The 26,852-nt window shown below is 39.9% G+C and overlaps 1 protein-coding gene across 14 annotated transcripts in view; it reads left to right on the forward strand.

Moving 5' to 3' along the window:
- Nucleotides 1-26,852, forward strand: part of BICD1 (BICD cargo adaptor 1) — a 164,976-nt gene that overhangs the window by 120,530 nt on the left and 17,594 nt on the right. For 3 of the 14 annotated variants that reach the window (XM_086884865.1, XM_086884864.1, XM_086884873.1), the window contains exons 4-8: nucleotides 74-511; nucleotides 6,946-8,040; nucleotides 13,673-13,824; nucleotides 20,080-20,397; nucleotides 21,375-21,565. In XM_086884865.1, coding sequence (XP_086740991.1) covers nucleotides 74-511; nucleotides 6,946-8,040; nucleotides 13,673-13,824; nucleotides 20,080-20,397; nucleotides 21,375-21,565 — 2,194 coding nt within the window. Of the gene's footprint in view, nucleotides 1-73; nucleotides 512-6,945; nucleotides 8,041-13,672; nucleotides 13,825-20,079; nucleotides 20,398-21,374; nucleotides 21,566-23,647; nucleotides 25,779-26,852 lie in introns of those variants that run through there. The other 11 variants (XM_086884868.1, XM_086884867.1, XM_086884877.1 and 8 more) reach the window with 6 other exon arrangements.

Below are 26,852 nucleotides of genomic sequence, written 5' to 3' on the forward strand. Positions count from 1 at the left end.
AGGGCTGATAAATGGCAGGTTTTCACAACTCAAGTTTTAGTATTATGAATGTTCTTTGTCTTGTCTAATTCAGGTTGAATACGAAGGCTTAAAGCATGAGATTAAACGATTTGAGGAGGAGACAGTGTTGCTTAATAGCCAGCTAGAAGATGCCATCCGACTGAAGGAGATTGCTGAGCATCAGCTGGAGGAAGCTCTGGAAACTTTAAAAAATGAAAGAGAGCAAAAGAACAATCTGAGAAAGGAACTGTCCCAGTATATCAACCTCAATGATAGTATGTATAGTAACCATATTAATATATCAGTAGATGGGTTGAAGTTTTCAGAGGACGGGGGTGAGCCCAACAATGACGACAAAATGAACGGACACATCCACGGGCCTCTTGTGAAACTCAACGGTGACTACAGAACTGCCACGAGTAGGAAAGGAGAATCTCTGCACCCTGTCTCTGACCTCTTCAGTGAGCTCAACATATCAGAGATACAGAAACTGAAGCAGCAACTCATGCAGGTAAGGGCTGAATTTAATGTCCTGGTGTGTTTAGAAACAGGGTTCCTATGAATTTGCAGTGATCATTCATGGTAATGTTCTCGACCACATATGTCCATTTTCCAGACTTCTGCTTTGGTGTTTTTTCATATCCAGGTTTTGCCAGAAATATCCTTAGTAAACAGAGTACATGCCTCACAAAAGTCAGTGTGACCTGAGCACATATTTTGTGCAGAGGAGAAAGGGACATAGGTGCTGGGATTACAGAAGGTTTAGATTCCTTTTTTCCTGCTTTCATAATGGTAAATGTCCCTGAAATTGCAAATGAAATAAGATATTGCAAAAAACAAGGTTCACATATTTTTTATAGAATTAAAAAATTTAATAGAAAGACAATTAGGAGATAAAATATACAGATACAGCCGGGTGTCTCTGCATTCAGCCAAGAGAGCACACCTTACTAACAAAGTATTGTCCCTTAAAAACAGACTCTTACTACACATCCATAAATTCTCATACATAATTCAAACATTCTTCTTAAGTTTTGGATGTTTCTTTGTTTAGTTTTTGACTCGCCACCTTCCCAATAAATCAATCTTCTTGGCTCCACCGAGTTTCACGTTCCCTGATAACAGAAGTGCAATAAATTCCTCCCCCAGAGCTCTGGTCACTGCTGTCCTCATCTGGATAAAATAATCTAAGAATGGAGGGGGGTCTCTAACTATGTTTTTCAGTCTTTGGGTTATACAAACAAAAGTACTTTTTGTTTTACTACTATGCCATAGCTCAACATATATGTATATTATACCACTATTTCTAAGCTTCATCAATAACAGAAATAGAAGGAACAATGTTAATATAACAAAGTTTTCTGACCTTATACCTATAACGTTCATTTTAATATGTGTGAAAAGCCAACAATATAATACGTATCTATAACAGTATTCTTCAACATGACTAAGCTATCTGGAGGAAAACTCATTAAAATACCTGTGTGTACAGAATTAATTATGCTCCCCTGCAAGTCAAGGAGTTTTTGCCGTTAAATTCATCTCGAACAAGGTTTGGCACAGGGTCAGGAGAGAACAAAAAGAGGGGAGCGCTCCTCTCAGCAGCCGTGCTCTGGGAGCATGTGGCGTGTGGGCTGTCACAGAGCGCCCTTGTCCCGCTGGCGGTCCCGGCGGATGCAGGGGCTGCAGGGGGTGCCTCGGGATGGGACAGCCAGCGTTTGTTCCCTGTTCATCCATGCCCAGCCAGAATAGGAGCCTGGGATGCGAGCCAGATGAAAGCTGAAGCTGCCAGCCCCAGTGTTGCCATCATCTCAGGAGGGGTGCGGTGCCATGCAGAGAAAGGGTCCTGCTGCCCAAGCTGTTGAGCATCTCGTCTGCCACAGCAGCTTGAAAGGTTTTGGCACTGTCAAGGAAACACCCAGCATTTTCTAGCTTCAGGCTTCTGAAAAGCACCTCTTCGAAAAGGAGGAAATACCAACCCTTTACTGCCTGAAATGTGAAACGTGGTTTTGAAGTGAAGTAGAGCAAAACCAGTTTTCGGTGCTTGCTAGAGAACAACAAATCCCTATGTGGTCTGTCCTATTTGCTGAAGAGTTAATTGTTTTATTTATCTCATTGCCAAATTCACCGTGGGAAGTTTTAAGCTGAGCTGTGACATGGTGAACATGGATGACATCTAGTGCTTTGCACCAATGACTTTGACACAAAGCATGCGTCATTGAAGTGTGAAAGCTTGAAATTTAGGATTTTATTTACATAACAAATTCTGTTCAACTTTCCCAGTTTTAAAGTATACACAGAGTGTATATTGTGTATATATGCATATGTACAAATTGCACCTGGAAGTACACATATATTTTATATATATATATATATATAAAATATATAAAAGTATATATATAATATGTGAACATATATGCATAATATACATATGTGAACATATGCATTAGATGCTGCTTATAATTTGATTCATAAATACAATGTTAAAAATTTTAAAAGCACAGTTTCAAAAGAAGAAATGCTTTGAAATGTTCACATTTCAAAATACACAGTGTTTTAAACCATAATTTACAAGGAAATATATGCAATATAAATTCTGAGTGAAAGTTGCTTATAAATAAAAAAAAAATTGATTGCTTTGGGTATGCTTTTTCTTGGTTTTATTAAATTAAATACTGAGCATGATGAGTTAGCAAACTTGTACTTGAAAGATACTGTAATTGACTTTATCTTCACTGAGTTAAAAACTTATATCTCTTAAACAAAGAGGCAGCCTTCTCACAGTCATTAGGAACAAACTTAGGACCCTAAAAAAGAAGTAATGATATTTTCATTCATAGCATTTTTTTGGTGCTGAGCCTCAGCACATCTGTGCCAATGGTGACCACCATTGTTTGGCATTTATATCCTGTTAAAAGGTTCCTGGTTTAAAAAGACAGACTAGACCTCAGTGAAAGCCTGACTTCTTTAGATACTGTAAAGACTTACTGCAAAATGCTGATGTTTTACAAAGTTATCTCCTCAGTTGAGTTACATCAGTTCACATCGCAGAAATTAAATTTGGATCATACAAATTAAATGTGAAAAATTCCGCCAAAAGTTTTCCGTGTGGTAGATGGGAGACTTAATTGGGTTTAAAAGCTGACAAAAGGTAAATCATCAGCAAAATTGGATTTTTAGGTTTTTTTTCCTCTACAGTGTCTTTGCTGTATGGTGTTCATTCAGCAGTGTCTCAATATTTGGTATGAGTTCCTCCTATTTTCTGTCAAGAGGCTGCACTAGGGCAGAGTTTCTCGAGGAACTGACCATTTATTGGGAACTGTTTTTATGACTGTAGGACATCAAGTTCTTGTTTAGGATAAAGGTAAACTTCAGATTTGCCATTTTGTAAGTGTGTCTAGCAAATTGTTTTTGCTCCTCAATCTCATAAAGAAGACTTCACTGAAACAGTATGACAAGTAGAATTCCTTGTAAAGCTCTTTGATACTGTTGCTTCATGAGCTCTGCTGGTCCCTCAGAGAGATTTGATTGCACCTATTCCCTTTCCGTATATATATATCTGATGTGTAACAAATGTCTTGCTGAAAATTTTCACATTCTGAGATTTTCTTAGAAAAGCTCGGGGCTTTGCACTCTTCCTTCCTGTTTGTTGTCCAGTGGAAATCTCTATATAATCTCTATATCATCCTTCAAGTCTGGGTTTTCTTTTCTTCCCATTGTCATGCTTTCCATTTTTCTGAGGCCACTATCATATTTGGAAAACTTAATCTAAGTTCTCTTAAAAAAGGCAGAAAAATAAAAAGTCCCTGCAGCTCAGTTTCTGACACTCTTCTTCAGCTGCCTTGTACTCTGTGACAAATATACTGTAGCTGAGATTCAGGGCTCTTGAGTTGAGTTCTCCTGTTAATTTTTTCCAGTCTCCCCCAGGAATTGTTCACTGAAATTCTGATGTTGTTTAAAAAAATTTAGAAAAGAAAAAGGTGAGGACATAAACTACTATGGTTAAATTGCTTTCCATAATTGCAAACTATAGATGCAATTTCTGAAGGGAAGGATGCATTCCAAAACATCCAAAACAGGTATAGCTCCTTTTGAATTGCTTTTATTTTCATGTTAAGATTATAAAAATCCTTACTGCAGCTACCAATTTCAATGTCAAAAAAATGCACCAACTGGACTGAAAAATACCTGGAATTGCCATAAATTTGCTGTGGTGCAAATAAGAGCATAGTATTGTGCAGGACAGGAAATATTACCATACTTGGGAACAGCAGAGTCATTAATATGCACAAGGTATGCTGAGGACTGAGCTGGAGCTTTGGGGTTTTTTGCTTGGCAGTAGGAGCATGTATTTATGGTTTTAAACTGAAGGGGATTAGCTTAATCCACTATTGCTGGTCCAGAATGAATAAAACTGAGTAGGTCTGTGTATTTCCTTTTGCCTGCTGTGCAAGTTGATAGATGGGTTTTGAAAGTTAAAAATGTTTTCTCTGGAAAGAATCCTTTCTGGTTGAAATTAGTGTTTCCAGAACACATTTATGTTCAGAAGAGAAATTATCATCAAGATCCAAATAAGCTCTGCTGCAGTTTTTCTTTGTAATAGGGTGTAATGGCTCAGATCAGTAGTCCTGCAGGATCAATTCTGTCTGATTAATTTAAGCAGGCACTGAAGCACTGTACTGCTTTAACACACAGGTGCTTTCTCAAAGGAAAGGCTTTATTATAAATAAATATTATTAAAAATCACTATTTATTTTTACATGGGTGCAATCTACAGTGAATTGACTTCTTTGGTGTGAACATGCCCACAGTGGGCCCATACACTTTAATAAGCTAACTGCCTTTGGTGTGTAATGTGTGGTTCTTTATAATCAGTACATTTTCTTACTACAAGGTGAGATGGTCCTTTAATTAGCCAAAACCCAGATTATTTTTTGTATATGCATAGCTCACCTTACCAACCTGAAGGGATAAATACCTTCATCTGATGAGGGCAGTGTAACTAATGCTGAAGCCTGCTATACCAGGTAACAACTGGAGGTCAGCTGGAGGTTTCTAGGGAGAGCAGACATGAGCCAGCCAGCTTGATAAAAAAAAGAGGAATGCTGGTGAAGAGACTCCTGCTGGTTTATCTCTGAGCATCCCCACGACAGGCCTGACTTGAAGATCTGTAGAAAGCAGAAATTTTAAGAAGATGCACATGGCAAAAGGGAAGTTTACCCTATTTTGTATTTTCTCAATGAGAGTGGGCTGATGTGGGGGCTGAGCAACAAGTATGATGGCAGACATACTGGGGTAGCAATGGGGGAACGAAAAATAGGGAAAGATACCCAAATACATGTGGTTCTTGGCTGTCCTCTTCTGCACTGATGATGTAGTGCCAAAAGTGGAACACTTCATATCTAACTTCCTGGATCATAAAATAATGATGAGGTTTGGTCTTGTTTTTTTAATACTTAAGGCATCAGTTCCCTGTATGCAAGAAAAGTAGGCTGAATTTTTTAGATGTTTTTATCATGGCTTCTATTTTTATTTGTACAGTTTCTGTCTGCAATTGATTGGAGAGCCTAGTGGAGGTCACGTTTTGAGAGCCTATCTGTGAAACCAAGGGATCACTGTGTGCTCCAGTGTCTTAGTACTTCTGAGCAGCAGCTGTGTCTCAAAAGCCTGGTTAAGAGGAAACAAGAGTTTGAAGCACTGCTTGGAGCATTTTGTGAGATGGTATTAATACCTTCTCAGCTTCTCAAAGGCTTTTATTTTCCTTTGCTAAGATCCATGGGGGCTAATTTGATTCTCTTCCACATACTACTGATGGCAAAGGAAAGGGGATTTTTAAGGTTTCTTCGTAACTGAAAACTTCAAATTCTCAGAATTCATAATGGCACCACTCATCGAGGGAAGTGCCATTTTCACTGCATGTGCTGCGATACTACAACAGAGGGAGAGAAGAGCAGTAAACCTGATAGGCTCAGGGTCTTATTGTAAAAGCCATGAAAGGAAAAAGGATCTTTTCACTGTAAGCATTTTCTCTTCTTCCCAATTCATACCTCAGAATAGGACAAAGACACAGGAAAAAGTTGGAGCATTTCACTTAAATCTTGGAAATCTTGCAGGGGTATTATGATGAGTAGCAAATACCTGAGCAGATCAAACTTGTAAGTTTGTCTTTTTCACTTTAAAATTGCTGTGCATTAAAACTTCTAGAGGTGTCCTTCATGATGTCTTCTGCTCTCCAACGTCCACTTTTCTATATGGATATTTGGAAAGAAACTTACTAGGTCACAACCAATGGGGCTGTTAGTTACGCCCCAAATCCTGGTTTTGCTGGCTTGGATTTAAACAGATGGATTTTGCTTACAGATAAGTGCTGGGGGTGGGCAGTCCTGGGATTTGCATGTCTTCAGTGTCCTGATCTGTGCTACATTTCCACACAGTAGGTTATTCAATCTGTGGAAACGTACAGAGCTAGTTTTTTTATTGTATTTGCCTTAATGAAAGTGTGCAACAGTTCAAAGATGTAAATGAATATCGTGAAAGATTGGTAGAACTGCTAATAGGAAATGTAAATTCAAATTCCATTGAGAAAAGGCTTGACAGTGATGCAGTTTCTGTGTTCAGGGAACATATGTCCTAATAAATCTTGCGTCCTCACTCCAGCTGATGAGACAGTGCTTGGGCACTTGGTAATTCTTCAGTGGGCAATGTGCAAAATTGTGACCTAGTGATATTGGAAGTTGTAGAGGAGGCTGGAACTTCCTAAACCTCTGAGAGTTACACAGTGCTCTATAGATTAATTTTATGGTTTAGGTGTATATGGCTAAAATCTCTCAGAAGCCCTCAAGCTGCAGGCAGTGGTGGGGTGGAAGAGATGACTGTGACTGCAGAGCTTGGTGCTCAGCATGGGTAGGACGAGATCCTGGGTTTCTCACTCTGACTCTGTTGCAGGTGGAGCGAGAGAAGGCCATTCTCCTGGCCAACCTCCAGGAGTCTCAGACGCAGCTGGAGCACACCAAGGGAGCCCTGACGGAGCAGCACGAGCGCGTGCACAGGCTCACGGAGCACGTCAATGCTATGAGGGGGCTGCAGAGCAACAAGGAGCTGAAGGTTGAGCTTGACTGTGAGAAGGGCCGAGATTCTGGCGAGGAAGCACATGACTATGAAGTGGACATCAATGGCTTGGAGATCCTGGAATGTAAATACAAAGTGGCTGTTACTGAGGTGATAGACCTTAAAGCAGAAATCAAAGCCTTAAAGGAGAAATATAATAAGTATGTGGAAAACTACACCGAAGAGAAGGCCAAGTATGAAAGCAGAATCCAGACATACGATGAGCAGGTGACAAGCCTGGAGAAGTCGACCAAGGAAAGCCAGGAAAAAATGGTCCACATGGAAAAGGAGTTACAAAGGATGACAAGCATAGCAAACGAAAACCACAATACCCTTAACACTGCCCAGGACGAGCTGGTGACATTTAGTGAGGAGCTGGCTCAGCTCTACCACCACGTCTGCCTGTGCAACAACGAGACGCCAAACAGGGTCATGTTGGACTATTACAGGCAGAGCAGAGTCACCCGCAGCGGGAGCCTGAAGGGGCCGGATGACCCTCGAGGTCTCCTTTCCCCTCGGCTTGCCAGGCGGGGGGTGGCATCGCCCGTAGAAGCCAGGACCCCGACCGAGCAGGTGACAAAAGAGGCCACAGAGCCCGGCAAGGAACAGAGCCCAACCAAAACACCTTCCATTTCTCCTGTCATCACAGCCCCTCCTTCCTCCCCTGTCTCTGACACCAGTGACATCCGCAAAGAGCCTATGAACATCTACAACCTCAATGCCATAATAAGGGACCAAATCAAGCACTTGCAGAAGGCTGTGGATCGGTCGCTGCAGCTGTCGCGCCAGCGGGCCGCGGCCCGTGAGCTGGCACCCATGATTGACAAAGACAAGGAGGCCTTAATGGAAGAGATCCTGAAGCTGAAGTCACTCCTGAGTACAAAGCGAGAGCAGATCGCGACCCTGAGAGCAGTGCTGAAAGCCAACAAGCAGGTAAGGTGCTCATAAAGCACTCAGCAAAGTCTGTTATTTATACAAGTCACTTACAAGCTTTCCCAGGGGTATTTTGAAGGAGAGGTTTCATCTCTTACTTCTTTATACATCTTACCTTTTAGCCTCTCACTCAGTCACAGTGAGGATACACCTTCATTCCCTTCCCTCCCAGCTTCCTCTTTAAGCACTTCAGTTCTGTTTTTCTCAGCACCCACCATTCACTCAGCAGAGGTGTAGGCAGGGATCAGCTACTTCCCAGGCATGTTGCTGGTATTAGCACAAACTGTTTAAGATTACCAGGGTTGGAAAACAAAATAGAATGTACCTGGAGAAGCTCTCAGTGGTGCGCTCTTCTATTTAGGAGAATGAAAACCTACAAGGTATTGTTTTGAATTTTTTCAAATCTTAAGAGAAATTCATCCAACCACTTTATTTTTGATGCTCCACCAATGAAAAGAAGCCAAAAATTATAGTACTTGATATCAAATGCCCAAAGAAATCTATCTTAATGCTATGTTCTTCAAGAGTACTGTCCATTTATTTGCGTAGTATATCTACCAAGCCTTTGGCATCCATTAGATTCCAGGTCTGAAAACACTGTAAAAGAAATCTAAATTTAAACATGCAAATAGTTTTATTTACTTTGATGAATCTCCTTTTGCTCAGAATTCAATCTGAATACAAAAGGCTGCAGTGGCAGTGATTTTGTTCTAGGTTGCCTGGCACTTTCCTCATCTGAAAGCCACCACATGGGGGCTTGAATCCTGGTTAACAGCTTGGCACACTATGAGCTGTTGACAATGATGGGATTTCAGTGTTAAAATTCCCAATAGTCAACTATTCTGAAGTTACAATTTCCAGTTTAAATGATTGTTGTATCTGTAACTGCATAGGGTACTGGGGATTTTTAAATTGCAGCAATATTTCAACATATATTGAGTCTTTATAGCATTCCCCCCCTTCCCAATACAACACATGTTAAATATTAACTCAAGTAATTAAATACCATCTCTAGCTAAGCAATAATAACTCAGAGCAATTCTATGTGGATTTTCCATGTAATTAAAATGTAATTTAGATGGAATTGATGTATGGGGGTATACATTCTGTGATTCCAAATTAAAGATTTCTCCCATTAGCATAGAGTTATCATTTATTTTTTGCTGCTACCAGAAGATCTATCTAAGTCTCACTCTTTTATTGCTGTCAGAAACAATGCATTATCCTAAGGTATGCTCACTGAAATGGAAAAGATAGATTTGCTGACTAAGGAGCTGCTATTAATGAATCTTTCACTTATTGGATAGCAGCATAGATATTGGTAACTGTACAGCTGCGTACAGGAATTTGCAATACTTGTTCATGCAAACTTGATACCAACTTACACAAACTTCGAAGCTAAAAGGTATCATAATGTAAAGGGAAAAAGAAATTTAATGTTGGAGAGGGGAAGAGTGATTTATTATGTGCCAGCCTCAAGTAGTGGGTATATCCCAGAACCCAAATTCATGTTTTGACTCATGTTCAAAAAAAACAGGAGTTAAGATTTATTCTTTTAAGGTCTTCCCCTTTGAAAGAGTAAGTTTCTAAGCAGCAAAAGGCTGGGGGTGTTTTTCCCTTGTGTGACCCTTCCTTAGATCTGCTATTTTGGACTGTGCTTTAGTGAAAAAACACCCTTAACTAGGGCAGCACAGTTGGTAGTAGTGTTGGTGAGTAGTATTTGCAAATAAGCATTTTAGAGTTCACAGGGCTCTAGCAGGAAGAAGAGAGTAAGATTTGCTGTAAGAAGATGCAAACCTAACTCCATGAAAATGGATTATTAAATCAATTGCCCAAGAAAGCAAGGCACACAGATCTTGATGGCTTGCTTACCTTGTCTTGATTTATATATCCATTTGTTCATAGCCCAAATTACTGTGTCCGTACCAGACTGGTGGAATAAACATTAACAAGTAGCATAAATGAGAGAGTAAAATCGAATCAGTGATGCAGTAACTTTTAGGACCAGTTCAATAAAGGGTTTGATTTCGATTTCTAATAGCAATCGGAAAGCAGAGCTGCCTGTGAGGGGAATTTAATACCCTGAAGTACTGATGGAAAGCTGATCAGTTGTTTTCCTAAGTAAATAGTTCAGTGGGACAGAATTGAGTCAGCCAGACCTTCACATCTTAATTAACAGTAACTGTGGTGTCTCCAGCTCCCATAACTGCAAGACCCATAAAAGTCCTTCAGAAAAAATACTTTGATTACCCCAGACATACCAAATTTTATCTATAAACAAATGCCCTGATATTATATAGACAGAACACAGAATTTCTACTGCCAAAGAGAGGCTTGATGAAAAGACCTGGTACCGTGTACAGGTTCTGCTCTAAAAATACAGGCTAGTTTTCTGCTTTTGTGTGTGAAATAAAAATCCTACCAGTGTAGGATTTAATATTTATTAACAATTATTTTAGCTGGTCTGCTTCTCACACTTCGGATATAAAATAAACTAAATACAAAGCTGTCTTAGAAAATGAGATTTTTTTCTCAGATTTCAGGATGAAGATGACAACCTTTAGGCTGAGTTTGGCAAACATCTCTTCTGTAAGGATACAGAGGAGGATGGAAAGGACTCTGCTAGTTCTGGCAGTGCTTGAGGTCCTGGGCTCGAGTGTGTGCTCACCTCAGCCTGTTCACCTCCAGGGCTGGCATTTGGGGATGGGGAGGGAGCTGAGCTCTGTGTGTTCCCCAGCTCTCTTTTCCTTGATAGTATTTCACACCCCACTGGAGTTTGAGGCGTTGGAGCTCTCTGCTCCCTCCTGGCATTGCTGTCAATTCTGGGTGACATCTACACAGTAAATGCTACATGAGCTGTCAATCCCATGTCTGCAGGTGGCTGGCTGGGAGCCTGGCTAGTTCATTTGCCCAGTTCCTCAGCATGACTGGTCTGACACGAGTGTCATGAGCACCTCTGCTGTCTTATTGGATTATTTACTTCACTGAAGAATATTTATGGGGTTTTTGGGGGTTTTTTTTCTGTTTTTTTCATCTTTTTTCTTGTGCTCCCCATCTATTTGTGTGTTGAAAGGCTGCATTTTTATGTGGAAAAAAGTTCTCTGATTTTTCTGATACAATTTTTTTTCTTAAACTGCAGCTTTAAACAAATGCTTCAGAAAGAGCTGTGAAAGCCAGGTCCTGGGTACCTACTTCCTTGTGGCACCCACTACTTGGAGATAAAGGCTTTTATTTGCCCCATCCTTCCTTTCAGAGACTGCTCTGTATACACTGTTCTAGATTACCTAAATCTGGATTCTCCTACAGAACTGGTTTCAAGTATAACCAGGCATATATGGCTCAGTGGGTACAATTTTGGAGATTGGCTGAGATGGGGAACAAACAGAAATAATTTCAGCAAGAGCTGGCACTCTGGAGGAGTAACGTTATGCTGTGTCTTCAGTTCATTCAGTTCATTTTGTCCCTGTTAGTTTGGCACAGTGTGACAGTACAGCTGAGGTGACCAGACACTCTAAGTGTCTCTGATAGATGGAGGCTGAGTTCCTCTTCTATCCTCTGTCTCGCTCTCCATTACACATTCAGGCTTCAGGGTGTTCTCAGGATTCAGGCAAGTTTCCTGTCTCTTCGGGCTGCCCAGACTTCCAAGAGAAGCTTCCTCAGCTTGTGTTCCCCTTCTTTCTTTTGCTACTAAACCCACTTTTTTTGTCAGTTTTGCTTCTCCAGCAGAGCACTTGTCCCCACTTGTTCTTCACTTCGGAGACTTTCAGGAGGGAGATCCTCAGCAGCTTGGCTAGTGCATGAAGAGCCATGAAGCATTTCCCATAGGGCTTGAAGCTTATGCATTGTATTCTCTGTGTTGTATTATAGGAAACTTTAACAGGAAGAAAAAAATATTTGAAGGGTTGACACAGTTCTTCCTCAGTTACTTTTATTCACCAAGTAAACTCTATTTTCATCCTGTAGTGTTGCACATCCCTTTAGCTTACACTGACATACAGACTAAAACATGGGGATCACAATCTGTCTGATCATCGTGCTTAATTCCAGTGATGTGTAAATTACTCTTAATTTATGAGTGTGCATTTTTGATCATGGCTGAGAACAGACGAAAAGCTGATTATTTCTGCTTTATCCTGCCAAGGCATAGGCTGGTGTCTGCCATCCTACACATCCTACACTGCAGCAAGGCATATATCATCAAGGCTGAAAAAAAAGCAGAATTTATTTAAATAGATCCCTAAATGATTGATAATTTTAGCATGTACTGTTGATGATTTCAAAGCTGGATTGGAAAACTGCATCTATTTAAAGTGATAGGTGGTTACTACTATTGCCCTTTAAAAATCTATTCTCTTAATGTAAACTGGTGTGAAAGTAAGAAAATATTATTAGTAAGTATACAATTAAAAAATTAATTATTTTAACACTGTTATTTAACAAGACACAAATGAATTTAGTAATTTAGTAGGAGATTCTAATTTTTTTTTAAGAGATATTGTTAGTGGGAAATGTATTGAGTTTCAGACTGTTTGAAATAGGTTTCCAACTGTTTGGTCATTACCATCTTTTGTCCTGGTCCATTGCTGGTTGCTTCAACCTAATGTTCTTCTAAACTTCTCTCCCCTGGTGGTGACTCAAGAGTCCATAAGATCAATAGAGGAAATTGATTGCCTGTGTGAATTGCTGCAACTTATTATGCACTAAATGAAGTGCAAAAAACAGCCATAACACCCTCTGAATAAATGTAAAAGGAAGCAAATTTTTCTTCATTTCATTCAATGGCAGTATTTTTAAATGTCTCAAGCAGCAGTAGGATAAAGCCTCTATAAAACTATGTATTTTGACTAACTTCAAAGTGATACTAGATTCATAGGTAAAGCAGAATGTTAAAGTATTGCAAAGTTTAGACAAATGTAACTATCAAAAGCATTACAGTAAATGAAAGAAATTTAATGGATGAAATTGAAAACAGCAAGAAGAGACCAGCAAAATTTTAGGAATGGGACAAATACAAAACCTTACTTTCTCTGTCTCTTTTTTTGTTTGTTTGTTTGGTTGGTTTGTTTTGTTTAGTGCTTAAAACTGCTAAAATAATGCTGGTTTGCACAGCAGTGAGCATTGCCAGTTATCAGGCATAAATCAAGCCGCCAGGTCCTGGCTGTCCCTGTGCCCAAGGAAAGCCTCAGCCAGCAGGAGGCTTGAGGCCAAACATAGTGATTCACAACTTGGCTGTAGAGGATGAGCCTCATGTGCTCTCTATCCTGTTTACAAAGTGTGGACAGGGGACACACTTGGTTGTTTATTGCAGCTCAAACAACGTGGTAGCAGCTCTTGTAGTAACTTTACTCACTTGCCTGAGTCCTCCACATAAAGCTGCACAGTATTGCAGAGATACCTGAGGTGCTGAGTTGTTGTCAGTTGCCATTGAAATGGGTTTTTTCCTTACAGCTGCTTTTTCCTGGTTTTGTGGAGTACAGCTTAAAAGAAGAAGTTAAAGTGTGCAGCCCAATGAAGATCAGGTTTAATTTCTTTTACTGTGTGAATGGAGGGCATCAAAACCAAAATCAGGCATGGGATTTTAGCTGTTCTTACAGCTCTGTCTCATAAGCACATATCCTTGTTTGTGTTTTAGACAGCTGAAGTGGCACTGGCTAATTTGAAGAACAAATATGAAAATGAAAAAGCAATGGTGACTGAGACCATGACCAAACTACGGAATGAACTAAAGGCTCTGAAGGAAGATGCAGCAACCTTCTCATCCTTGAGGGCAATGTTTGCAACCAGGTAAGGTGAAACAGTGTCACCATCTGGTTCAGCACTGTAAACATGTGTGTGCTAAGTGAGAACACACTTAGCTGTGTGTGTTGGGTGCTTAGGAGGATAGAGAAATTATGTTCTGCATGGTCAGGAGTTTGCTGGATGAAGGTGAATGAGTCCTAGAATGCACACTGTGCAAAACTTGAAAGGTTTCAAGTGCTGCTGAGACACGTGTCTTGGAAAATAAAGCTGAAGAATAGCAATGTCAATACAACCTTGAGTAAAGTGTTATAAATTACAATATATGTCTCCAACATATTTGCATTTGTATGGTTTTTTAAAGTGAAAATCAAATAGGGGATTTATGTTGCTGATTTTCCCATCCAGAAGTATGCAGCGATTCCGTCATGTAAAGCTTTTGTATGGTTAATGATGATCTTCAGAACCCCACATTTTCATTACAGTGAGATTTATTACTTACCAGTAGTAAAATCTATTTAATCAACTAACTTACACTGTAATCCAGTGCTAATAAATGTAAGGACATGTAATTTCCCACTCCAGCATAAATTCTTACTTTCTCCCACTGTGATGTTCAATTTATTATCTTCTCCTTCACAGGATGAAAGCTTCACTTATCTTCTGTAACATAGTCCTTTCTGGCAGAACAGTAATTAATCAACTTTCATCTTTTCCTTCTCCCACATTTTCTTCAGAAGCGCTTTTGATTTTACAAAGAATCACAGAATCAACTAGGTTGGAAAACACTTCTGAGTCCAACTTATGACCACAAACCACCTTGTGATCCAGGCCATGGCACTGAGTCATGTCCAGGCTTTCCTTAAACACCACCAGGGATGGTGAATCCACCACCTCCCTGGGCAGTTCACTCCAATGTCTAATGACCCTTTCTGTTAGAAATTCTTCCTAATGACCACCTAGACCTCCCCTGGCACACATTAAGACTGTGTCTTCTCATCTTAGCTGCTTTTTAAAAGGTTACCAGGAAATAACTTTTTTTAAAAGATCCAGCATTTTCATCAATGAATTCTTATTTTGGAAATACACAAGAGAGACTTTTTTTTTCCCCCTCTTATGGTCAAACACAGTACAGACTTCTTGTTTGTGCTGTAGTCCATAAATGCTAAGACAACTTTGTACTTTCTGCCAACATCTCTTCAGTGCTGCCAGCAGTGCCATCTCACCACTTCCAGCCTTCTAAGGTGTTTTTTTTCTGCTTAGTGACAATGGCAGCAGCAGCTGGGAGAAGTGGGAAGGAAGGAGAAAAGGGGCATTTATATGTCATGACATTGGTGCTGTGTACAAATTCATCATAGGTCCATCGTCAGAAGAGTGCGTGTAGCGACATAATGGAAACGAAGACCCAGCTCAGCAGGTGGTGTGAACCAAGGTAGCCTGATTGATTTCATTGACATATAAAGATTTTCTTCCAGAAAGGAGAGTTGTGTCTGTATGTTAGAAATGCATGTGTTGACCTTTCCTTGCAAGCTCCTTACTCTAGGAGACACAGGAATGTTCTAATTCTGTAAGAGCTCATGGAAGGCGGGTAACTCTGGAGCAGAGGAGTGGCATCGTGAGCATAAAGCAAACAAGGCTCTTGCATGGGCCATAAATCATCAACATACAAGGTAAAAGTAGTTTGCAAAGCTTTAGAAGTTAATTAAAAGGAATGTTAGACTGTTGGTGTACTGAATACTCCTTACCCCATTTGGGCATCCTGAGTGCAGACTTCTGTTGTGTTCAAGGCATATCCTAGAGCTGATGGGAAGCTATAGCATTGCCTCTGTGAGAATTAGGCTTCACTGGTGCCACTCATCCTGGTATCTTTTCTAGATGCCTTGTGTGTAGGATGCAAAGAAACTTCTGTTCCTCTTCTGTGAACTAAAAAGGGAGTCTGTGTGACTTGCTGAGTTGCATATTTTTAGTTTAGAAATTTCTAATGTTAGTAGATATAAACTCCACCCAAAGAATTTACTACTGTTGGTAAATTCCATGTATTAGTGATTAAACACTCAGTGATGTCCTATGGAATGTACCCCTGACCTTGAGGTCCCAAGTTTTGCCCAGTATTTTCTGAGCACAGTTATAAAAAATGATTCACTATTAGGTCTCTTCCACATCATTATGTTCCTATAGATTTTTCTGCTGTAAAATATTCATTTTTCTTCCCTAGCATGGAGTTTAATGGCCTTTATAATTAAATCAATCTTCCTAAATGGTCAAATCATTGACTCATTCCAAATAGTCCATTTGGAAGAGCATTTGTTTAAATGACAGAGTTGATATACTCTGAAAGTCTGTTGAAGAAGAGAAATCTGTTTGAAAATACAAGGCTGAAGGTAACATTAGATGCAGTAGCAACCTTCAGCATAGAAAAGCAATTGTTTAGTTGAATAAAACAGTGGTTTCCATGGTTATAGTGCATCACATGGTACTTACTCCTGCTTTTGTACCATAGGAAGATCATTCTTCTGATAGTACAACTGTATTATAGATCTGGAAGTGGTTGCTTATACTGTTTGATAAACAATATACTTTCTCTTTCCATAAAGCATCATTTTCATCCCCAAGTGGATGTTCATCTGGTGCTGAACTGTATGGTTCCTTCCTCAAATACACTGGATAAAGGTCATAGCACATGTTATGAAGAGAGCACAGCAAATCTGTTTCTGGTTTGAACAGCAAAGTTGACACTTTCCTCCAAAGCTTCCCTGTGCAGAAAGCAGGAGCCTTCCTTTTTCTGTGTTTTCCCTGACACTTGTTCATCCTTCACTCCTTAAATTCTTCTTTCAGTTCTTTGTCTCAAAAGTCTTTCTGTCCTGCTTGTCCCGCTGCTTTTGCCCTTTTTCCTTCTGGAACAGCTGTTTGACCCCAGAATCTCTGAGATTCTGATCTCTACAGCTTCCTCCTTTCCTTTTGATTAGCCTTGATCCTCAAGCGATTCAGGAAGCAAACTTCACTGAGTCCTTACACTGTTTGCTTTCCCAGCCTAAATAGAGATATGTAACAGGAGAGAGCAGGAAATATTGCTTATAATGTTGCCATAGTCCTGACACTACATGCGTGGATTTTATTCTTCATCCATCAACCTGTTTTCTTATGATAATTTTTAAAGAAAAATATGCGCTGAGGAGATCGAGTAAGAAGATGGGACAGATCCTGGAGCTGAGAAAACATTTGTGAACAGAAGAGAATTATGATTATATGGTTAGAGCAGAGACCTGTCAGTGTCACCAGGTTTTAGCTCAAACTCTGCTATGATTTATGTTACCTAAAGTACACTTAAGCCTGATTTGGTATTTGGTTTATGTTCCTAGAAAAGAGGGATAGATGGAACCAGAAATCCCTGAAAATCCTATATAAGCTTCTTGGATATAAAAAATAAGGGGGCTTATGTGTCTGTCTGCTTACTTTCTGAGATGAGAGAAATAAAAGATAGGTAAAACCTTGACTTTTGCTCTAAGTACACCAGCAGACAGCAAGAAAAAGTGTTGTTTATTTAATAGTCACTTGCAGCTTACAACCTGTCCCGGGGCAAGAGGGAAATTGGGGAAGAGTTCTGACTCAGGAGGACATGACCTAACTTTTGGTATCACTATTTGAACCCTCCTGAAAGACCTATTCAGAGCCCTGGAGTATCCTGGAGCACTGCAATGGTCTCTGCCATGCCAGAAGTCATCTTTTTTAGGAGCTCTTTACCTTTTTCTTTTAGGAGATGCTTAACCTTTTTCTTCCTTCTGTGAGACTCGGTGAGTGTTTATCAAACGTGTGGGTCAAAGGCAATATAGATGTGTGCAATGCTTTTTTCTTTTTTAATTGGAAACATGTCTCCTTTTATGCTACACTTGCACATAGCTGGGAATATTTCAGTGAAGGGAAATTCTATAGCTGCAGGCAGTTGTTACCTCTCACTACACAGTATAACCTTCACTGCTGCAAAATTCCAGGAGACCTGAGGCTGTTAATTCAGCAGTTTCTAAAGTTAATTAAGGCCTTTACTTGGGTGATATAGGTTTAACCTTTCTGAACACTTTCTCAAATAAAAAAATAAAATAAAAAAAGCTTGAGCAGCAAAAACCCAGAGACAATAGACCATGTGTTTGTGAAAAATAATTAGAAGCATCAAGTCATGGTGGAGGTCAGATGACTGGATCTACCCAAACACTGCAGTGAACCACCAGAATTGTGGGCTTGCTCTTATTGGGACACTTCTAGGAAGGACAAGAGGACATTAATTAATCAGAACAGCAAGAAAATGTATTAATGAGATTGGTTTTGTCTCAAGTATGAGACCAGCTTATAGCATGTGGTATGTCCAGATTTCTCATAGCAGGTTCATCTAAGACTGCCTTAGTAATATCCACCTTTGTTGCACTTGTTTCTTAACTGTTCAGTTGGGCTGTTCTACAAATCAGATCCACAAAGACCTGGAACACCTTCTAAGGACTGAGAAAAATCTATCTTTTTCCAAAACCAAAATTGATTTATTGGCATATTAAAGGAAGATACTTCATTCCTCTAGTGGCAGTGTGCCACAGGTATTGCTGCAGGTGTTACGTCTAAAAATTTTCAACAGGAAACACATTTGGAAATAAAAGAAGTCTCCTGAACAAAGAGGAAAGCAGGAGAGAATAAAAGACATGGATACAAGACCCATCTGGTTGCAGAAATGAGGCTTTAAAACTCTGATAACACAGACATCAAAGTAAATTAATTTGAAATAGAAATTACTATAAAATTCAGAATGCTGATTTCATGTCTCTGTCAAGGAAACTGACTTAAGCATCAACAGACATCTCACAGCTTGGAGCAGAAACAGGTGTGCAAATTGGCTTTAAGTCGGCATTTCATGAGTATCTCTTTTCCTCAAGGCTTGGGCAGCAACAATCATGCTTATTAAGGTCCTGTAGAAGAAAGATAATACTGAAACTAGATGAAGCTGTATTGATTTAATAATTTTGCTTGCAGTGCCTGAATTACTGAAAAGGGGAGTGCAACATATATATATAAGTATTTGTGTGCAAAGAATAACTAACTACATATTTTCAAGTATATTTTGTTTCTGTTTCCCAAGGGGAAGATTAAAATTTCAGAGAAATTAGTTTCATTCCTCAGTTCACAGTAATTCAAAGGTTTATTGCATCACCCATTTTGATAAGGAAGACTAAAATATTTTTTTATGCTTGCTTTCTGTAAGTGATACTGATAAAGTTACATCCTCATCCATTACACAATTGCAACTACATAGCAAAGCTACTTAGATCTTATGGGAAGTAGATCTGGTGAAAGCTGCATCATTCAACATGAAAAATCCGTGGGCAGTGTCTGATGGTCAGGCAGTACTGCTGTGTGTGAAGCATCTCACTGCTGGATAGGTTTATTTTTATTGCTCTTGGGTCTTACTCATTAGATGGTCTATTGCTGTCAAACTGAAGCTATTTCACTTCAAAAAGTGTTTTAAGACAATTTTGAAATGCCTTGCTTTTCCTGTTAACTTTGGGAAGTATTGCTAAAAGCAGATATAAATTTAATTTAGTCTCAAGTCATAAAAAAGGTGGTTTTAGTTCTCAGAGATCGGTAATTTTTCATATGGGTAAAAAAAGGTTGAGGATTAAAATGGAGTAGGTGACCATAGCAATGAACACCTCCAAGAGATTCAAGAGTAAATGTGAAATAACTTCCAGGTGTGGGGTTTCCTGAATAGTACCCTTTTAATCAATGGTAACTAATGGTAATCATGGTAATAAATGGTTAACAAGGGTGAATAACTGAAGATTTTTCATTTCACAAAATCTGATGTGTCGAGTGTTCAAACTACTTGCAGTCTTCTTTTGTAATACTTTCTTGAAGTGGATGTTACTGCCTGTGGAAAATAGTATTTTCTAGCTGGTGGATGTTATTATCAATGGTGACTTACTAGTAGAAGCAGCAACCAAAATTATTATTTGTGGTCTAAACTGGAAAAAATCCCATACCTCCCCTCCAATTGCTTTTTATCTGCATCAGAAACATGTTACATTGTCACAGACTATGTTAATATAGGCACAGGTTGTCTTGCTGAATGGGAAGTGTTGACATGCAGGTCCAAGTCCAAATTTATTCAAAGTGGGAACAGAAGAATTCAGGCTGCCTGCTGTCAGGATTAGGGTCAGCAAAAGCTGGGATCTGAGTTTGGCTTTGTAACTGAAGCCCAGGAATGTGCTCACTGGTAGAATTGGTTCTTGGGCCGTTTCCCCAGATGTCTGCCCTGTTTTTCCACAGGTGTGATGAGTATGTCACACAGCTGGATGAGATGCAGAGGCAGCTGGCAGCTGCGGAGGATGAGAAGAAGACCCTGAACTCTCTGCTGCGCATGGCTATCCAGCAAAAACTTGCCCTGACCCAGCGACTGGAGGATTTAGAGTTCGACCATGAGCAATCCCGACGCAGCAAAGGCAAGCTGGGAAAGAGCAAGATCGGCAGCCCTAAAGTAAGTGAGGAGGCATCAGCCACCGTGCCAAGCATAGACACTTTCCTCCTGCATAGTCAGGGCCCACAGCAACCAAACTTACTGGTCAGCAGTGGCACTCAGAGGAAAAGGTATGCATGCAGTGATCTTTACAGTACAGTGCAGTAGCCAGACTTGCATTAAAGTCTTTCACTGAATTATAAACATGATGTTTCCTTTTTTTACTCTTATTTTTTCTTTCCTTTACTTTGACTTTGACTGGGGAGGAGGAGGCGGGGAGGATATGAGTATGAAATTCAAAGCCTGGCAACATGTGGTTCTGATCCACCTACTCACTGTTATTTCCTCCTTCTGAATGCAGTGTTTTGCACTATATTCTGTCAGTGTCTCGGTGCATCTTGTATGTCTTTAATATTAAGTGTGAATGTATTTTCTTTAATAAGTTTTCTTTAAGTTTTCCCTATGATTTTCCATAATGAGCATCTGAAATAAAAGAAGGATTGTGCTCTATGAGCATTTTAGTGCTTAACATAAAAGAAACTGCATTTCTTTGTTAAGCTCTGGTGCTCACTTGTTCTTTATCAGTGTGAAAAGAATATGGATGTGTTCACTCAGATCGATTTTTCTACATGGGAGCAAGAAACCTTTTGAAGGGGATGGCTGCCATTCATAACCTAATGCAAATATTTTGCTGTTCAAGCAGTGAGCTCATGTCTTGTGCCTGCCCCTGCCAAAACTCTGTAGGTGTGGGCTTTTCCGTGGTTTTGGAGATGAAGTGGACTCTGTTAGAGAAGTCCTAGATAATCATCCCCTTTTCTTGTATGCTCTAATCACAATGCAAAACCGAGAGAACAATCAGGGAACCTTGTGCAAGCTGACTTGAGGATGCTGAGATACAACCCAACCTCATCTCCTCCTTCCCTAAGTTGAATGAGGATTTCCAATGCAGGCAAGGTGTCCTGCTCTGGAAATGATATGGGGTGTCAACCATAGTTGATTTTTGCCTGTTAAGCAAGTTAAGATAATATTGTCATTCGTGAGGCTTTGAAAGGTAATTAAAGTAAAACTCTTTTGTTTCCATATGTATTTTTCTTGGATCTCCTGCAAGACTATTCTCACCTTCCCTTTGTGATCAGAGCCATCCCAGGACTTCAGGGACCTACCTCCAGAAATTATTAAGAGCCCCCCCTCATCCCGCCTCCACAGAATCATATCTTCTGAGGGGCTCCCCTTCCATGAGTGAATTCATCCATGGGCACCGTCTCAGCAAGGAAAAAAGGTTAACCGTGGCCACACCAGGTAAACATTTTTTCCTTGGGTGCATGTGGTGCTGAGTGGTTAGCAGAGCAGGGGATCCTCTCAGCACTGCAGATGCAATTTAATTTGGGCATCTTCTTGAAAAGCAAAATGTCTCCTCCTGTGTCACATGTGGCGGGAGATGACATTCTGCCGGCAGCGGCCCAAACTGGTTTCAGATGCAGTGTGGAAAGTCCTGCTGTGGTATATATGGGTGCATCCACTGGCATCCACAGAGGCTGCACCCCTGTGCCTGGGTGGTGGAGTTTAGCCTGGTGGTGGCATTGGTAGTCCCTCTGGAAAGCACAAATCCCACGGGATAGAGGAGTCAGATGTGTGAGGACCCGTATGGGAATGGCTGGCAGTGTGCAGGAGACTCCGCAGCACCCATCTTCTCACCCTAGGGCGTTCACTCAGGTTTTCCCAAAGAGTCATGTTCAGCTCACAGAAGGCTTAGTTTATACAAATTGAGTCATGAAGTTTATCTATGCAGGAAGGTTTTGCTCTTAATTTCCTGCCAAAATGTAGCGTCTGCTTCAAATGAGGCGTAGAAAGGAAATGCAAACTGGGATGACATTTCAAAGGTGTGATAGCTTTCTTCTCCTGAGAGAACCTCTAATAATTTCTTATCTTCTGCACCTGAGCAGGACCTTTAGCCTTTAACTGGGCACAGTCTTGTCTGATGGTAATTTTGTTCATTCTTTGTTTTGGAATGTTATACACAAAAATCAAAAGTATGAAATATGAAAACTAAATATGAATATGAAAGCTAAAACAAATAAAAGTAGTTTCTGCTTGAATAAATGTTTATTCTGGGAAGATGGGCAGCACCCTTTAGTAGGTTATATTTCTCACTCAGTGTCATCAGTGTCTTTGAGTAGTGCCGTGTGAGTAACGCCCACTCAGAGGACAAGTGTAAAACTGCAGAGAATCTAAACAAGACATTTTCCTAGGGTGTGTTGCAGTAAATAAATCAAAGAGCTGTCTCCTGAGGAGAAAAACATGGGAGTGGGGGGAAAGAAGCATCTGATATCTCATGGAATATCACAGATGTATGGACCACACGATTCAGAAACACTGACACAGTTTTTTTGTCCAGTAACAGAGACCAAAGGATGAAGCAGCCTGAAAGGTAGAATTGTCCAGAAAATGATGTTTTCCTGGAGTTCTACCTGTCACTTTAGGTACATCTCTACATATTTAGAGTAGAAGGGTCTTGAGACAGGGTCACTGATTTATGTTGCAGCTGTCCTTATGAATCTGCAACAATCTCAACTTTCTGAATGCATTTGTCAGAATTTTATACCATCACATGGCTTTAGTCTCAGCCTGTGAGACTGACAGGTCCAAATCCAAGATTTTTCTGAGCATTCAGATTCCAGTGTTGGCAGGACCAGTTTAGAACCAAGCTGAGGATTAGGCAGGGAATTATTCATCATTATTTTTACCAGTTTCTGGAAGATTTCTTACTGTTGTTAACAGATGAAAGGAATGATGTACCAAGTAGGATTTCTTTGCCATCTGTCTAATTTTCTGTTTCTTGAAAGTAAGGAACAGCGAAGAATGTTATTCTGCTGCTTTTACTGAGAATGCTTAAGAGCCTTATCTCACAAAGAGCTCCTGTTCTCAGATGATTTGTGCAGTCAAGCAAGGCAGCAAGAAGTGTAACAACCCACACCTGCTTCTTCATCAGAGAGGGTGCAAAAAAGTTGCATCCAAACTCAAACACTTTGGAGCAAAGTGTGGCTTGGCTTGAGGCTGAGTCCCCAGGTGTGGAGTAAGAATGAATCAAACCTACATCAAATGGAAACACGTTTTCATTTTGTTCTTTTACATTTGTGAACTATTTCCTTCACTAAAATTTTTCACCTGTGTGATGTGAGAGCTTCCCTGTTCTTTCATGAGCTCCCAAGGATGTGGGGACTGGGAGGCTATAACTGGGAATGTGTTTGGTTGGAGATTGAGACCAAGAGCCAAAATAGCTGAAGTTGGTACAGGACAGGTTCCTCTCCTCCATGAACCCCCTGCAGTAGCAAGCTGTGCCTGTGTTTTTCTTGCTCCTTCTTCTGGACCCGTGCTTGGCAGGAGAGGCTGCCTTTGCTTTGACTGCTGCTGGATACCTGGAGGGGGAAAGCTGGACTGCTTTTGGCAGCCTTCTTCGGAGGAAGACCAGCTGAATTGAAGACCTCTTAAGCAAGAGATTGCCATGTCCTGCTCAATTTCCATTTGAACGCCCTCAGCTTTAGATCAGCACACAGGTACCTTTGACACAAAGATGCAACTGAAGGACTTGATCTGGGCTTTCTAATTGAACTAATAGCTCTTAACAGCCCACAGGGGCTAAAAATACCACTCAGTGCTTTTCCAAAGTATTGTGCTCCATTTTTCCTAGGCAATGGCATGCATTTAGCTTTCTTGTCTGTTTCTTCTTTGCTTCTGTTCTTCTAGCATGTATTTTTACACTTTCAATTCATTATTCTTCTGATAACAGCCAGTATGTGGCCAGCACAATTTCAGCCCACATTTGGATGTGTTTGTGTTTGTTTTCCTAACTGTATGAAGAAGTCGGGGCATAGAGAAAGCCTAGTGATGGGTTTGGCAGCGTGTAACACTGTAAAAATGACCTTTCCTTTGCAGGTGTGTTCAAACTCCTTGAATATGAAGTCACTAGGTGCCTCTTAATATCTCAAATATGAAATATGGTTCTCTCAACCTCTTTAAGAAAAGAACAAGACTAAGAAGGTCCCCTGTAGTATCTGCCTTAACAGATACTACTTTTTTCTGTCAGATACTTTAGCATGGCAATTCCAAAAGTTGAATATGAAGTTCTGCTATTTTAGCTTAAAATTACATCTAGATCCTTGTGTAGAAGATGTACCTGAAGTAAAAGCTTTCCCAACAGGTTTTGAGAAGAACAGTTAACCAATGGCTGCAGTTCTCACCCTGAGTCAACAACAAACCACCTGAGAAGCTCCTTTGTTGGAGCACTCTCCCAACAAAATGTGGTGGATGCTTCTTTCCCCTATTGTTTATGCTTAGTATTTAAAATCCCACACAGGAAAACACTGTAAAAAATTAAGTATTTCATCTTTTGAAGGAATACATATCGTAAGATCATAATGAGCAATCCTTTCAGAGAAATCTGTACTGCTGTATCGATTTTATTTTATCACAATATAAAAGGGAAGGTAACAGCCTTAAATGTAACACATTTCCCTCAAATTCCAAGCCCAGCTGAGGTCAGATATTTGGTTGACCCAGTCCAGGATTAGACCCATGGATTTCAACAGAACTATGCTAGTTTGCTGTCATCCAAACTTATATTTTTGTTGTGCTCAGATTAATTGTTCTTCATTGTTACAAACCATCCCATAAAATGGCTCTTCTAAAAACCTGTTAAAAAAAGACAACAAACCTGCAAAAATAGGTGGTTTTGTATGGGTGCTCATTTATGAAAGCACATGAAACCTGAAAGCACACTTGCTTTTCAGCTGTCTTTCAAGAGTGATTTACAGCCTGGCATTTAATTCTCACAAGAAGAGACTAATGTGGAAGATAAAGACAGCACAGAAAATGCCACATAATAGTATAGCAACTGCTCAGGCACTCAGCTCACCACCTACCGTATGTAATTAAGAGTATATAATAGTGAGAAAATAAGCCAAGATTAATTCCTGACATAGCTCTATACTTACAGCAAATCAAATATGAATCACAATATGATACAAATAACTAGCTCTTGTTTGTTGATTTCTATTCTTACCATAAAATTTAACTTCACTTGTAAAAACTCTATCCCAAAGGCAATTCCTGGAGTTTCACCAAGAACTAACTTACAGCATCTGTAGGTGGAAAGTATTTTTAAAGCTAATAAGGACAATGAAAATAAAAATCTCAATTACCCAAATGTTGAGGTCCCAGGAGGTCTTGCAATTAAATCTTTAAGCTGTAACTCAAGGGAAATTGCTTAAGAGTTGTCTTTGCTACTTGTCTTTACACTGAGAGTGGTTTAAAATGTGAAGAATGGGTAAGAAACCTGTAAATGCATTGTTTTGTTCGATGTAGCACAAACACAGTTTAACATGACAAGGAGCAGAGGGTCTTCTGAGTGGGGTGGTTCTTAGTTTTATAGGGAATGTGATAGGCCATGTGAGGTGTTGAGTAACCCCTCTTGGCTCAAGAGATGAGAAATAAAATCTTACACAATTTTAAAATATTTTTCCTTCTGCATTTTGAGTTTTTTTAAGTACAGTGGTTTAGATGTGACTTTCCAAAATATTCTAGAAAAGGTTATTCTCTGTGTAATCATAAGCTCATATTCCTTCTGTATTTTTCTTTCAATAACCTTAAAGTGGAGCTTGGCATGTGGGACAAGACTGTTGGTTTTGCTCCTCCTTCTTACTTCTTCATTTTGTTTGGGGAGTGTGAAGATATGATAAATCTTCTTCAAAATGTGTGTTGTGAGTAGAAGCTGCCTTACCTTTCCCTTTTGGATGCAGGGGTTGGGAAAATGAGCAGAGATTTTTCAGGCTGACACCTCTCGGATGCCTGGAGAGGTGTGCCTGTGTAAAGGTCAGAGAAACACATTTTTGATAGCAGATTTGTGTCTGCTTTCCTTGTGTGATGGAAAGGGTTTACTTCAAGGACTTTAGCTGTGCACATTTTTTGTTTGTTTAGGAATATTTTGCCAAAAACAGTTTCAGCTTTGGTTTTGAGCTGAAGTACCAATGTCAGAAAGCACCTCACAAATCTCTAAGCCTTGCTGCTGTAGGCATTACTTCAGTATCTCAACTTCGCTTTTTTATGCACTTCTCAATTTTGAAACAGCAGGACTGTCAGAAATCTGAACACAGAAAGCACAGCTTCCTTTAAAAATGGTTATGGAGGAAGTCCTTTGAGGAACTCTGTCAGCTCAGAACTGAATTTTGCCAGGAGCGTGCTTTGTGATTGTTCAGGTCACACAGTGAAGAATTTTAAACATTTCTTACTTCTCCTTTGTGAATTAATTTTATAGATTGATGAAGAGGAAAATCAACATGTTTAGGATCTAGATACCTCCTTCTGTGCTGATTTTAAGTTAGATAATTTTGTACTGGGTTCTTAACAGTGTGGATTTTTCTGTACATTGAGTGAAAGAGTTTATTCTTGAAAAGCAGGACAGGTGGTTAACCAAGCCACCATTATGTAAGATATGCAGCCATATAAAATTTAACTAGTCAGGCTGAATTGTTCCCTCAGGAAAGTTTGTTTTGTTTCATCCAAGCGATCCAAAGCATGGAAGTTCTTCACA

Source organism: Cyanistes caeruleus, chromosome 4 (assembly GCF_971803275.1).
Source record: "Cyanistes caeruleus chromosome 4, bCyaCae1.hap1.1, whole genome shotgun sequence".
In the NCBI taxonomy this organism is placed as follows: Eukaryota; Metazoa; Chordata; class Aves; order Passeriformes; family Paridae; genus Cyanistes; species Cyanistes caeruleus.